This window comes from Coccinella septempunctata, chromosome 2 (genome assembly GCF_907165205.1).
Source record: "Coccinella septempunctata chromosome 2, icCocSept1.1, whole genome shotgun sequence".
NCBI classification, from domain to species: Eukaryota; Metazoa; Arthropoda; class Insecta; order Coleoptera; family Coccinellidae; genus Coccinella; species Coccinella septempunctata.
The window spans coordinates 43562749-43578442 of record NC_058190.1 but is presented as its reverse complement, the minus strand read 5'-3'; the positions used below and the strand labels follow the sequence as shown (position 1 = coordinate 43578442).

The 15694-nt window shown below is 35.8% G+C and overlaps 1 protein-coding gene across 2 annotated transcripts in view; it reads right to left on the bottom strand.

Moving 5' to 3' along the window:
* Nucleotides 1-15004, bottom strand: part of LOC123306899 (serine proteinase stubble) — a 52125-nt gene extending 37121 nt beyond the window's left edge. For both annotated transcript variants that reach the window (XM_044889091.1, XM_044889092.1), the window contains exons 1-2: nt 14469-15004; nt 10593-10695 (exon numbers count right to left, since the gene is read on the bottom strand). In XM_044889091.1, coding sequence (XP_044745026.1) covers nt 10593-10695 — 103 coding nt within the window. In that variant the 5' untranslated portion in view covers nt 14469-15004. The remainder of the gene's footprint in view (nt 1-10592; nt 10696-14468) is intronic.
* Nucleotides 15005-15694: the final 690 nt, after the last annotated feature.

Here is a 15694-nt window from a genome sequence, read left to right as displayed (position 1 = left end):
GATTTTAGAATATCATGGTATATTTGAATGAGCGGACCTGAATTCTAAATAGCACTTCCTGAAACCCTGTCTCTTTTTTCAATCACTTTCGGCATTTTCGAATTTTCGTAATAAAAATTGATATTAGTTGTGGCAACGGCGTTATGACATTAACGACATTTCATGAGTGCCAACCTAACTTCGTTCTAGTTACAAAAACTTGAGAAAATTATTTCATGGCCAACCGACTGCTAAAATAAATTTGAATGAAGTATAGATATATTTTTTAGTTTCACCATTGTACATTCCATTTTTTCGTTCAACTTAGACGATATCAGCTGACTTTCAAGCAATTACAAATTTTCCTCTCCTCCCAAGGGTTTCTCTATATTGAGTAAACCACAAAAAATAATAAGCGCGTAAAGGAGAAGGTGTAGACAATTTGTTCCTCACAGAGATCCGCTCTAAGAATGCTCAGAACAGGAAAACAAGAACTGATCATGTACAAAGATGAAGACACAGGCCATGGAAAAGGTCCGTAAACATAAAGGTGAACGTAGGCGTGGGTGGATCTAAGGAATATTATAGCCTGTTCTAACGACACGTTTCGGTGTAATTTGGGTCAGTGTGCTCTGTGATGAAGACGGGGGAACTCCACCAACGAAACAATCAGAAGGCTGAGAAAAACGGAAGATAATAATGGAGATGGATTAGTCGCGATTCGGTCCAAGATCATTCATCACAGATTAATGATCCTGGAGGATAAATTCGGAGTTATGGATCACTCTAGTCGTCTGCCTGAACAAATCGCAATTTTTCACCACGTCTCAACATTCTAAGGATGAAGAAGCTGTGTTTCGTAAACACACCAGGCCGTTTGTTTCGTATGGGTCACAGCGTGAAGTTTTGCAGCTTAATTGGAAGAGTTTTCATCGAAATTAACACTTCCAATAGGAAGATTCTTTCAATGAAAGAGGAAATTTCGAAATGTTTAAAAAGTTTAGATTCTTATTTAGTGTTGTTTAGATAGCTAGTCTTGCCTCATCGTCTCCTGCGGTCTATTGTGGTAATAATATAGCTCTCAGCTGCCAAGCTCTATCAGCTATAAATCCTCCTCCAAATTGATGTGACAGCAATGTCCCAGTCAACTGTTTCAATTGTGACTGGCGACACTAAGCAACTATCTCACTACAGTCTTTGGAGAACAGCTTATTTTCTCTTCCATGTATCCATGTTCCAAACATCTGACAGTCAAGATATAAGCTCTCATGTCATCGAGTCAAAAATGATTTGGAAGTTCTGATGAAAACTGAATGAAATGGACAATTGAACCAAGGTTTTCTTCAATTCTTGGTACAGGGTATTGAGGGGTTACTTGGTTATCCAAGGAAATGAGGAGATAAATGCACACCCCTCGGTGGCTTACAGGGAACCACATATCAAATGCCTTTAGCGAGAATCTTGTAGGAGCTGGGCTCCAGTCTACTAGAACTCTTTGGAAATAGAGGGCAAGCTGTAGATTGCGAGAACAATCAGAATTGCAGTCACTTCAAACAATATAAATTTCTAACAAGAAACAAATCATTCAATTAACGAATTGAATTTGGGATATACTCGGGTACGTTCGGGAAAAATATTGTGGTTATTTTTTCTACTAAAATAGTCCCCTTCCAAATTGAAATTTATCCTCGGGATATTTCTCCCCACGTTTCTTTCCCTATGTGAACGAAATTGCTGGCGCATCCTAAGATTGGATTTTCTGGATCGTGGAGTGAATGTAGATAAAATTCAATTATGGCGGAGATAATTGTTCCGTTTTATGTTCAATTACGGTATTGCCTTTATTGTAGAAATAATAACGCCTTCGTAATGAGCACTAATGCTACCAGATAATATTCCACTGGATGGTTCATAGCTATAAGGTTCAAAGGAAGATATGTTTTTGAATTCACCCTCCGTACAGGCAAGTCACTCTTTGAGGCAAACCCTCGATCCTTTACTTTGACAATTCCACATAAGTTTTTCTTCGAATATTACATCTAGAAACCTTGAAGTATAAGCGTTTTTTACGATACCAAATCAGTTTTCATTGCATGTAACAATTTTTTAGTAGAGGGAGTTCGGGAGACTTGCTCATGCTCAGGTAGGAGACTTGAACCACCTCAAATATTTCAATCCAAATTTTGCGCTACAGGTATCGTAAATAGCTTGCGACATACTCGTAACAAGGCACAACCATCAAAACAGTTCGGGATTGAGAGGGTTGAAAGTGATTTTATTGTTAGGAAGTAGGAAATTGAATACTTTTTGTTTGTTACACTGTTTGAAAAGTTCAATAGGTGCGTGGTAATATTAAGTTTTTTTGCTTTCATTGATTAATATTGTTTTACAAACAATGAGCCTTTTTAACAATAGTTGTAAAAGTTTCAAGAAAACATCTGTTGAATAGACTAAAAGGGAGTGCTGGAGACTTGACCCATGCTATGGTAGGAACACATAATCAGTGGTCCAAGTTTCCCGTACTAAGCTCAGATAATAGTTTGCTTCAAAAAAAGAAAATAGAATAGTAGAAATGAATATAAAAAAATATACAAAGGTTTAAAAAGGTAAAAAACATCTGGGAAAAAAGTGAGAGTGACTCTGAAATAGAAAATATGTATGTATTTCATACGCTGATACATCTGATGATGAGAACCTTGACATAGACAATCGTTTTCATTGGAAATTGTTTTCTTTCAATGTTTTTCCTGATAAACAAACTTATGGTCAAGTCTCTCTCTACCCTTGTTCAACTCTCCCATGGGTTAGGGAGACAAAAGGAATTGATGTACTTAAAATGTTCTCCTCACTATAACTCTACCATTTATTATCTATCGTTACCTATTTGGGCATGATATCTTCAAGCAAAAAAAATGAGTTGCTACCATTTACAGATACAACTTAAGTTGTTCCAAAGTGAAAAGGGGTTCAACTCTCCCGGACTACAATTCTTGAAAAACTGAAAATCTCCGGATCCTGAAAATATATCGCTTTGTTCTGTACTGATCAAGACGATAAAATCGTTCATTATTCCAGGAAAATACATCGAAAAAGAGAAAAAAATTTCCAATTTCACCTCGTAAACTTTCACATCATATAATACTGCGAAATTAGTCCTATCCACACCAACATATTCCAATTATACATCGCCAAAAATTCCGGGTACGATACCCATGGAAATTCAACGTTCCAATTCAATTTCACCTCCGCTTAAATTCATCAGAATTCCAGCGAAAAGAAAGTAGATGCGGATGATTCAGATTTCCGCCTTTTGAAACCAGGCTACCACCACGAAAATACGCAGCGTGGGCAGGTCCGGGCCTCATTCCGATTTCCAAGTACGACTTTGCGGACCTCATTTCGTCCTTTATTATTCATTGAAACTTCATACGAAGCTGCAAAATGTGAAAGCGTTCATAACTCAACTAGATGGCTAATCAGTAGATGTGAATAATCGCTTTCTTGAAAATACTGTGGAAATCCAATAATTTAGAGATCGTTTTCAGGTGGAAAAAACTCCATACAAGATCAATTCCGAAAACTTCCATTCCAATTACACTAAAGGTCCTTTCGTTTGCATAAAAAGTGTAGCACTTTTCTAAACTCGATTTTAGTATTCGTTTGCTGATTAAATTTAAACCAGTGTAGAGGAGGTGTCTATAAGAAATGTTTCCATGGTTGGAAAAAACGTTGGCACATGTGTATCGCTTCAAATGGAGCATATTTTGAAGGAGATTGAATAAATATTGAAGAAGTTTAATATTTGTGCGTTTTATTTCAAATTTCCGGATACTTTTTTGTCAGAGTAGTATGACAGCCTTTATATCAGGGTACAAAATGGGTGGTGCAAAACTGATCTGCAAGTTCAATCTTACATCGATAAACAGTAATTTCTCGATTCATTGATAGCTCATCATGACTTCGGGCACTGAAATTACAGAAGCTGTTAATATCCAGGATAATCGAATGAACCAATCTAATTAAACCGGATGACAGGGGACTCTCCAGCAATCAGCCATTCCGTCGATGCAGCTCGATTGCAGCGTAATTTTACTGTCGAACTAACTTTCTAAGAACAATTCGGTAACTGGCGATGAGACAGGGCGGAATTTGAATTCGCCCCATAACTTAATTTCAGTTAGACGGGCCGTGTATCCCCGAGGGCGTAAAATGAACTTGACACTTATTTGAGTTTATGGAACGCATACGTATTAGGAGCACGTTCCGCTATAACTTCGGAGCTTTATTTGCTACCGAAGATTTCACATCCATGCGGGAAATTTCGCTCTAGAAGGTTGTGTAGGTGATAAGGATGTGAGGGGATTCTGAATGAGTGAGGCTCCAGGATGGATGTGTATGGCGAAGGGTATATTTCCTTCCATGATGTTCAGTACAAAGAGCTCAGTACAAAGAGATGCCAAAAAGATGAATTGCAAAGTGTTTCTCTAGATACTCAATAGAACTAAAAGTTCAGTCTTATACTTATAGTTGGGGAGCCGACGATGCTAGATTAGATGGTAGAAAGAAAAAAAGGTTCTATGATGTATGCACTATCAGCGGTGGGGAAAGCGTCTGCAGGGTGTCAAAGATGTAAAAAAAAATTGTGAGGTGTACATACTCGAGCGTGTCAGATTAAGATTCTGTATATGCCCTACGTGTCTCTGATAATGAATTCATGCTTAACTGACAGTTGGCGCGGTGGGTACGGTAGAGTTGAAAATGGTAAGAAAAATAAAAATTTTCAATCGTGTCAGATTTTTGGAGGATAAGTTAATTGGATCCAAAGAACTACTTTTCAAGGTACTGACAATTTGCGGACGTGATGCAAGGTCACAGCGGTCCTTTGAAAATGTAAAAAAAAAATCGTTACTTGTACATATTCGAGCGTGTCAGATTTTCATACAGATGGTTAATCTCGGTGTTGTTGACGTGTTGACCCATTAATCTGACACTAATCAGGGGGGTTTTCTAAATCTGACATTTTGAAGATGATAAAAATGCTTTTTTTCGAATATTCCCCTGCCTGTACCTCTAATCGTTTTTGTATTCACTATAAAAGTTGTAGATTATTAAAATCTACACAGCATTTGTCCGATGCAATTTTACATACTTTTAACCATTTTCAAGTTAGAGGGCGATAAGGGTGAGGAGCTTAGCCACACATGCGAAAGGGAAAGGTCAATGTAGAATCCCAGTCTAATCTACATTCCTCCAATTGTCAGAATGACAAGGTATTTCTATGATGACAATTTCGAAATTAGTCTCTGACTGAAACTTAGAATGTACTATTTTCCAACGAGTGAATTTTTGCTTCAGCATGTATCGCTAAACACCTCGCATTAATCGCCATATATCTCAAAAACATTTGAACGAAGAAAAAATTACTTAGGACAAAATTCGTAGAAAATGTACAAGCTTTGTAATGAATGCGAAAAAGATTTGAAGCCCAGGAAAGGTGATAATTCATAAAAACTGATTTTAGTGACCTTTGTGGCCAATTTTTATTGTTTCTGCTTGCTAAAACTGTCAGATTATATTTTTCCGTTATTCTCGAATCATTAGTTTCAAAATAAGAAAAAACGCCACCGCCCTCGAGAATGTACACTTTTAGTTTTTTCAACTTTGGTGCCCTCCCACACATTTTCAACACACTTTAATTGTCAGATTAAGAGAATATATACTTTTCAACATGTAAATAACCACATATATTTTAATCTGACAAGCTCGAGTATGTACAATGATCGTTTTTTTCTTACTATTCTGACAGGCTGTCCTAGACAATTTCCCCTATATACAGGTCTAGTTTTTGGTAGAGGTACTCTGCAGGGTCCAAGGTATATCCTCTTATATTAATCTGACACGCTCGAGTAAATCTCGAATTTCCCTCTTCGGCTCCCCAACTATGAAAAAAAATTTGAAAGTAGACTCATAATTCGAAGTAACTGTGTGCCAAAAACTGTGCCAAACTATCCAACTTAATACTATTTCTGTCGTGTATCCAGAGTTTCCCGATATTCGAGTTAAGTTTGCATTGGTTGTCAAATTAAAACTGTGAAGAAGTTTCTGAGCCCAGCTTTGCCTCTTCGTTAATTTTCTGAGTATTCGATGATCAATTAGTCTTAGTGCTCACTATTTGAGTTTCGAAAATCTGTGTAGGAGGGCTTCGAATTAGAAAGAAACTATTCATTTCAAAGTTATTTTTCTGGATGGGTGAAATGAAGAATCGATAATAATAAATGTGGGGAAGAAATATTTTTTTGAAACCATGAAATCATGTTCTCAGAAAATTTGTTGTTCTATGAACAACCTTATTTATGTATATTCAATAGATCTATGGATTCTAACTTTTGATTGACCATTACCTACTGAGTTAACCCCAGGCCAGAGTTACCTACCAGAAACCATTCTTTTCCACCCATATTATTCCAATGATGGATAAAAATTATTGGCATTTTTAATCTTATTTCCTATATAAGAGAAATATTTCAAAAGAAGCTATTAAAAGGACATTCATATTCTTGACAAACAATATCGGTATTTCAGTAATAGTCCACCGAAACCCTTATATCAGTATAGTGCGATTTGACAAAATAGCAAACTTTCCAAATATAGAATCGATAGATAAGCGAGCTTGTCTGATGGTTTTGGGCGTATGTGACAATTTTATGTGAGTGATTCTGTCATTCCAAAGATACGTGTGTAGCCTGATAACGAGGGTATGTTTCTTGTCTGCCGTCAATTCGATTGAATTCAGTTCTTTGCATTATTTGGAAGACTCGACTGTGAATTTTCGAGTGAATGGAGACGAAAAATCAATGTTTCATTTCCGCATTCCAGAAATACACATTTATCAATATCAGAGGTGATATAAATATGAATTCTCAATACATTGTCAAATGGTCCGTCCTTAGGGCTTTTTCTTTAGATTGTTGTCTGTGTGAAATTGCCTTGAAACCCTCCCAAATACTGGAGTTCATTAGAACTCTGAAGTTGGTGCTGTACCTAGATAGCGCAGTGATGACAAGAGTACTGATAGGGAGAGTCATCTGATGGGGAATTGTAATGTGTATATATATCTTTCTTATTCTATTTTTCTCATCATTTCATATATTGAATGAATTTACGTCTCCTTTCAAAGGCACCAAGTATAAATTTCTAAGATATTATACATACGAGGATATATTGAAACATTCGTAGCCAACTTTAGAACCAAACAAAATTTCAATGTCCAAATATTTTATTTCTCAACATATTCTCCTCTTTATTGGATACATTTATTACAGCGAACCTGCAACGTCTCTAGACCTTTCATAAAAATGTTTATTCTTGCTCTGCTAACCAGACCTCCACAGCTTTTATTACCTCCTCGTTGGAAGAAAATTTACGAACTTTTAAACTTTTTTCCAGTTGAGGAAAGAGATGATAGTCGGATTGAGCCAAATCTGGTGAATAAGGGCGGTGTTCTAGTAATTTAAAACTTAAATCACGAATTTTTTGCATAGCAGCATGAGATTTGTGTGCAGGGGCGTTGTCCTGCAAAAACAAAACACCTTTGGATAGCTTTCCGCGTCTTTTATCTTTAATTTTTTCCCGTAGAGAGGTCAGTAATGTCGAATAGTAATCTCCGGTTATTGTTCTACCCTTATTCAAAAAATCAATCATCATTACTCCATGGCAATCCCAAAAAACTGAAGCAAGAACTTTTCCAGCAGATTTTTGGACACGAAACTTCTTAGGTCTTGGAGAACCAGAGTGTCGCCATTCCATCGATTGTTGCTTTGTTTCTGGATCGTAGAAATGTACCAAAGTCTCATCCATAGTAACAACTCGGTTTAAGAAGTCTACGTCGTTTTCAAATCGAGCACAGATCGAACGCGATACTTCTACCCTTGCACGCTTTTGGTCAACATTCAAACATTCGGGGATCCATTTTGCAGCAATTTTCCTCATGTCCAAATTGACGTGAACTATATGATGAACGCGTTCGTATGAAATATTCAGTGCTTCAGATATCCGTTTTAGACCAATTCGACGGTCTGATAAAATCATGTCATGAACTGCATCGATATTTTCGGGGACTGACACAGAAACTGGCCTTCCCGATCGGTCATCATCTTCAATGGAAAATTTACCTCTTTTGAAGCTTGCAGTCCAATTTTTCACGGTCTCATACGAAGGACATTGATCACCAAGGGTATTAAGCATATCTTCGTAAATCTGCTTACCTCTAAACCCTTTTAAATACAGGTACTTGATGATGACTCGACACTCCAATTTTCACAATTTTGGTGGAAACCTTCTTTCTTTTAATTTATTGCGTAACTCTGATTACTTTGTAGACCTCAAACTTCACACTGACACTTCTAATGAATTATTGGTCGTTGCTATGTTAAAGCAATATTTCTTTTATGCATGTAACTGGTCTAGTCTAACTAGATATCAATACATTCTCGTATAAGTAATAATTCTGCAAATTCATTCACTTCTTCCAATTCTCGCCATTTGATACGAGATCCAGATTAACTGTCATCAACAACGTTTTTATGAGATGAACCCCGAAAATTAAAAAATGGGGAACAAACCCGAAGTTCATCAGCATAAAAGCTTATTCGTTTAGGACGATGAGAAGAATGAGGGCGGAATCACAAAGAGAGCAGCACAACATAAACCGCATGAATTTCCACGCACATCACTGATCTCCGGTGATTTTCTGATTTTCGAATTACCGAATTCATCATTCTCTTTCTTCCTTCCCGGTTATTCTCAGCGAATGCACGGAAGACTCTTCGTGCGCTAAAAATACAAGCTACCAGCCAGCCTGGGGCCCTGCAGTATAATCTCCTCGCTATATCTTCCTCCTCAATTATACGTTCGTGAATTTTTTATCCCTCGAACTCGAAGTACTTAATCTTTGATCTTTTGATCAGATTCTTTTTCGTCCGACCTGGAGCTCTTAAAAGGAAACTTTCGAAGTTCATTTTCTCATCCACAGCTGTTTGGATTTCTCATTACGTGATTCGGGGTAGGTATGTTTGGATTTCGGAGAAATCCTAGCCCGTTTCTTCGTATCCACTTCTGATTTCATTTTCTTCGATTTTATACTGATACCGAAAAGGAAGAGCAGCATGCTCTTCAGTGAATAACGAAATTCATGAATAATTTCGTAGGTTTCCAAGGGCTGGATTACAAATGCGAAGAAATGCATAAGAAGCAGTACCTTCTTCGACAAAAACTCACCAGATTTACATTAATATAATTCAGACTCAATATGGAGATGTTGGAGAACTAGATCAAGCATTGATCAGGGAATCAACGTTTTGTGAAACACGTTGTATTGTATGGAAAAAAAATTCCATTTGGGAATTGAATTCCGGCTTGGAAGCTATATCGAAATTATTCCATTGTTGCAAGAACGCAACTACATTATAATCATGGGATGAATTTGTATTAATCATCACTTAGATCAAGTATTTTTTGCGTTCAATAACCAGTGAAGGTCATGGGTTAAAAAACTCCAAGACATGATTCACAGCAACTATATGTTTGTGTTGATGTCAGCCCAGCTTCAATTGGTGTATTGTACAGGGTGTCCACCAGAAAAAGATCGTATGCCTTATATGCGAATCTATAGGAGCTAGTGAAATTTTTTCTGCATAAATCAGTCTTCAAATTCGCTGATACAATACGACTAAATGTGTACAGAGTGGCAATACAAAGTTATCTTTTTTAAATGGAAAACCCTATACTGCATTCGACATTTGAATAGAGCTTCAGAAGATGAAATCCAATATATAGAGTTTTATGTGTCTTAGATTGGATTTATTGATAATTTTCAGCAAAAAAGGTCTAATATTCGAAAAAGTGTAAGTAGGTTATTTTTTTAGCCATCGAATAGCAGTTTTTGTAAAAAATATTATCAATATCTAACTTTGAGATATTTTCACAAACAGATCTTTTAAAGAGCTCAAAAGCAGTGTTGCGACATTTTGAAAATGCATCATTTTCTCTTTTTCTTCGAATGGGATATCACATATAAAATGGCATTAAAAAGTTCTTTAAATCATAAATTTAATCATATATAACATCTCAGAAATAAAGCTAGGGAAGTAAATCAATGCTTTTGACCACTCAGAAATGATCTGTTATAAAAAGGGCTCAAAGTTAGATACATATTCTTTTTTTTTTGGCAGAAACCCCAATTCGAAAGATAACCTACTCACAGTATTTCGGATACCCTTTTTAGTGAAAGTCATCAGTCAAACCGAAACGGGACCCCAAAACTATATAATTCATTTACTCTTTTTAAGCTCTATGAGAATGTCGAATGAGATATAGGGTGTTCCATTTGAAAAAAGTTAACTTTCTGATACCACCCTGTATGCAAATGAGTTAGTCGTATTCAAAACAATAATTTTTCGCTTCTTTATTTTCTGATGTAAGGTACAGAGCGGACACCCGGTACAAACATATTTTGAAGGATTTGTAAATCCCCTCAAACGAAATAACATAACTTTGACAACACTGTGAAGGAGCTGGAATTGTCACAAGTAGATTAAGATTTTTGAAGAACTTACCTATATGCGTCGTTATGAAAGCTGGCTGCATATTATATACAGGGGATGCACTGCACAGTTCCAAGACGAATGACAGAAATGTTATGATTGGAGCCGGTTGCATCTGAAAATGAAAGAAAATGTGATTCAACATTCATCCTATACTTTTCTCTCGAAATCGAGAGTGCTTCAAAGTTCATTATGCATAAAACGAAATCAATAGTGAAAAACACCATACCTTGATTGGCAAATACCCGCAATGCCCGCATTTAAAAGTGAAATTCATAGTGATACAAGTTCAATTTTGTTAGGTGCGAACAACTGAATTGCATAATGATGAAAACTCTTCTTTTTAAAAGTTGACGATGAAATATTTACTGGATCAGTATGTTGAAATTTCACAATTTACACCAAGAAACTGGAGAATTCTGACTATTCTCTCTTCGATTTAACAGACAATGGAATCAACTTATCAAAAAGAAAAAGAAACCGAGAAAAATTGAAAATTTTAAGGTGAAATAATCAACGCTGTTAAATAATCGGGAACCAACAAGGCTTTATACGTTTTCTTATAACCCTATATTGTACGTTTTCTCAATTCTTCGAATTTTATGTAGATTGAATGCTTTTCTTTCGTTTCAATAACTGTTTCTTTTCCAAGCGAATCGAGTTTGCCATAAGTTACAAACTGGAACCATCAACCTGGCATTGCTGTCTACAACTAGAAAACAAGGTTTTATAGACAGGATTAAAAGTATTTGCATCAGTGTATGGAAGACTGGCCAGTTCTATTTTTAAACTTGTATATTTCTTAAACAGAGGCCAAGGAGGAAAAGGATTTTTTCGTATATTTTCGTATATAGCAAAGATTTTGTATGAGTACATCATTTCTCCATTTTCATGAAAGGGTTATAAAGATGATGATAATAGTTTGTTGTTGATATTAGTTCTAACAAAGGTGATGTGTAATTAAATTACAAGTGGATAGATATATGTTTCCACTGCTTTTGCCTTTGTGCTCTGAATACGAATTGTAGTGTATTCAGCCTTTTGTTATGAGACTGAAGTTTAATTAAGTTATGAGGTTCATATTGCAACGAACAAAAGGGCTATAAGCAGTGACACATACATGTCTCTGTCATGTCATGTCATGTATGTCTCTGCTTAGCCTTTCAAAGAATGTTTTGATATTATTCACATTCTTCACCAGAAATTAATATCGTTAGTACATGTTTTTCATTTTAATATACTAAATAATTCTGTCATATGAGTAACCTGTTGACTTAATATCAAGCATCTGAATCTTCGGATCGAACTATTCGAATGTTCTTGTTGTCGAGATGCTAGTCTAATAGCTTTGGGTGTGATATTCTTTCAGATCCCGTTCTCAAAACCAGAATATATTTGTTTATTTCTTGTGGCAATCAATAATTTACCGTTTTAAGTTATTTCTATCCGGAATCCGTTAACCTATAATCACATTCGCGTTATTTTTTCATGGTCACTACGAAATTCGTAGAGAATGATATCTACATGTTATCTATCAAGATCGGAGTAAATTTGGGAACTTTTAAAATTTGTTCGATTATTGTACAAAATGAAATGTAAAAAAATTGTTGAGCGTATGATGTTTTTAATGTATCTTATTTTGAATGATTGAATGATAATATTTCCGCGCTGATAGTAGATTATATACCGAGTGTTGAAAAAACTGCGATAAATTTCAGGAAGTGATTCATTGTCCAAAAATAGAACTAGTTTCTTATATTAAACATTTTCGAATTCTCACCCCTAGGTAATCCTTGAAAGGATTAATAGACTTTTCAGTTTCGAATTTTGCTTTAACCGAAAAAAAATAACAACAGAATAAGACATTTAGTTTTCAAAAAATCGTAATATATCATAAATGGTACCACTTTTTTTTTAAGCTTCTTAATATATTTACATGGGGTTGAAACAAACAGCCCTCTCCAGAAATTATTGCAGATATTTATAAAATTCTAAAACCAAAAATATTTTCCTGAATTCACATCGTAGTTTCAGTAGTTTTGGATAAATACCTGACCTGAAACGTGAAATAACTTTTCCGTCGATTGATCCTTTCAAGAGTTTCAACTTATATAGGGAATTCGAAAAAGTTTTATATAATAAACTAGTATTTTTGGTCCCGAGGGATAACCTCCTGAAGTGTTTCGCAGTTGTTTATTATTACCCTTTGTATTCTGTATGTATATTCAACTTGTAGGTAATTTCAGAAAAAAAAATACCATCCAGCGGTGAAATAATTGATGTATTCATGGAAAGGTTGATGAACTCTGTATATAAACATTGACCTATACGCTGGGAGCAATCTCACTTCCGTTATTACCTACCTACTATTTAAGGGTAGTAGCTTATACAACATTATCTCAACCGATTCAGGATTTGCATAGAAATACCCAGAGAAATACATCGGCAAAACGCTTTATCCGCTGGAACTGCTACCTATGCACGATTTTACAAAAAGATGGATATAATCAGTAGTTTATCTTCTCCCACCTGAAGATGCTATATTGTGATAGCGAAACACGTGTCGTAGTTTAAAAACTCATTTTTGTCAAAATCATATAGGTAATATGTTTTTAGTTCTATATAGACAGACAGTTTTTGATTGCAGGTGGACCTAGTTCATTCGCAACTAAACAAAATAGAAACTAGAGATTCAAAAGATATTATAAACATACATATGAATCAATAAACATACTCGTAAACATATGTTATCTGAACTGGAAACAAAATATGACAATGTTCGTTTCATCCTTTACTCGGTGATTGAATATTTAGTTTTGTTTAGTGCCTGCATGTGGCAAAATTGAAACTTCATTCAACTTCTTTTGCCCCAAAGGAATTGCATTTTTCCAAGAAGCAATAAAATGAAGAAAGTTCGACAAGATAATAAACATGTATCTCTCGTCTGAGAGACGATATAAACCACCTTTAAGAGTTCATATTCCTTACGGTGTCAAACCAAGCATTCGGCCCATAAACATATATGAGAATGGACGAATGAGGCTACCAAGAAATGGGTCAACAGTCGGACTATTGGCCCATGCTTTATGGAGATGAGGAAATTGGACATCACCTCGAATGGAATTGAATGAAGCTATTCTAAGGCGAATTCGTTTTTTGAAGCTCGGTCGTAGTTCGAAATTATTATTTTCAGTTTTTTACTGTGGCTACTTATTTGACTTGCTCTTTATTTTGGGAAAAAAATTGAACTTGTATGAGAGAATGTTTTTATGATAGTATTGGTGCCAGATTATTGTTGAAAATCATTTTAGGAATACTTATTGAAGAGGTCAAATTTGAAAAATAATTCATTTAATTTCCGAAATGTAAGTAATTTTAATTCTGATAATTTTCAAATCAGTGGTTTCGAAAAGCTGCATATCATTAATCAGAAGTAGGTACATAATAATGGATCTTATTTTTTAATGAAAATCTACTGGATAATTTCAGTACTGACTACTACAAAATATTTGTGCATTTTTAATTGGATACGCATTCTTGCTTTGCCTTGCATTTTATCAGATTGTTTTGCTATATTTCCTGCAAAATTTTCATTCAAACATGAATTTGCTAATTGATTTGCTCTTTCAAGCTATGCTAATGAATATTATATTTCAAATTATTTTCAATCTACCTCTAAAATAATGATTCGATGCAGTTAGGAACGTCACTTGAATATTGGACTTGTACAAATGAATTATTGTTTATTTTCAGCAATCAGATTCAAACAAATCCAAAACTGAATTCCAGTTATTCGGAATTCTTCAGCGTATAGCCAAACTGGCAAACTAGCGACAAGGTCATTCCAATAACGGAACCGCTTTTTAATTAAAACAATTTGCAACTCACCTTGCAGGCTGCCAGAAACGGTTCAATAAACTCTATTAAAATAAATATCAATATCGCAGGATTTCACATGAAATCATCACATCAAGAAAGGGCACAACGATATCATCAAAGTATCAAATGAAGACACGCCAAAATTGTCATGTTTGAATGGTTCTCACGTGAGAAGGCACCCGGCACCGGTGGTACTTTTTGAGACCACTTATTTTCGAATTTGGCGCGCTGCTAGTACTTAAGGTACGATGTCATCCCCATGACTAGCGGGTACAAAGTCATGCCGCTGTTTAGATTCAACTGGCCGAAGAAGTTGGTCTACTCATGCCATCTTCAAGAGCGGAGGGTCAAGGACCCATGGGAGCGCAAGGCTTAACCGTGGAAGCCCAGGGGGGGAGGTACCGTTAAAGGTACCTCAGTTTGGTGATCGAGTTGTGAAGAGTTACGATCGCCGCTTCAAATAAAGCTGGATCGAACAGGTGCTGCTGTTTCGCCTTGGATGGTCTTGATGTAGACAACTCATGATACTTCAAGGTTGTCGGATAATTGGTACCTTTGGTACTCTTCTTCTTGGAAGATGCTTCCAATGTTTTGGACGTAATGAGCACGTCTGGAGATGAATTGGAAATGAACGTGTTGGGTGGATGATGTGAATTTTTGATGGGAGCCAATAATCTGATACGTGGTTCGAATGTTGATGTTTTGATATTTTCGGAATTGTAGGGTGTCGACCTCATGTACTCGATCAGAATTCAGGGAGAGGAAAACACCGATGAGATTATTTGGCCAGAATGATCTTTACAAGGGTTTTAAAGGATGAAAAATAGTGAAGCTTCCTTAAAACTGTTGATGAAGTGAAGCAGGATCAAATTTGACTTTGCCCATCAGACTGGTTTTTCAAATGACTTTTGGTGATGACTCTGGTCGCTCAGAAATGTTCGTGCATGAACCTATTTTGGAGGCTAATATGAGAATTTGTCTGAATAATTGAAAAATCATGATTCTGAATGCGGCCTAATCTTCTTCATACCAAATAACCAACATAATCTCATAGTCAGAATATTTTGTGCTCCGAAAGTCTGATCAAGACACCCAGATTTTTGGTACTTAAGATCATGTTGTTCCTTAAAATCACTTTTATGTTCCACATACTTTGATGAATAATTCTTGGCAGAAGTTGAGAACTTTTTGAACGGCACTCTTGGATAATTCATACTTGGCCAACTTCAATATTA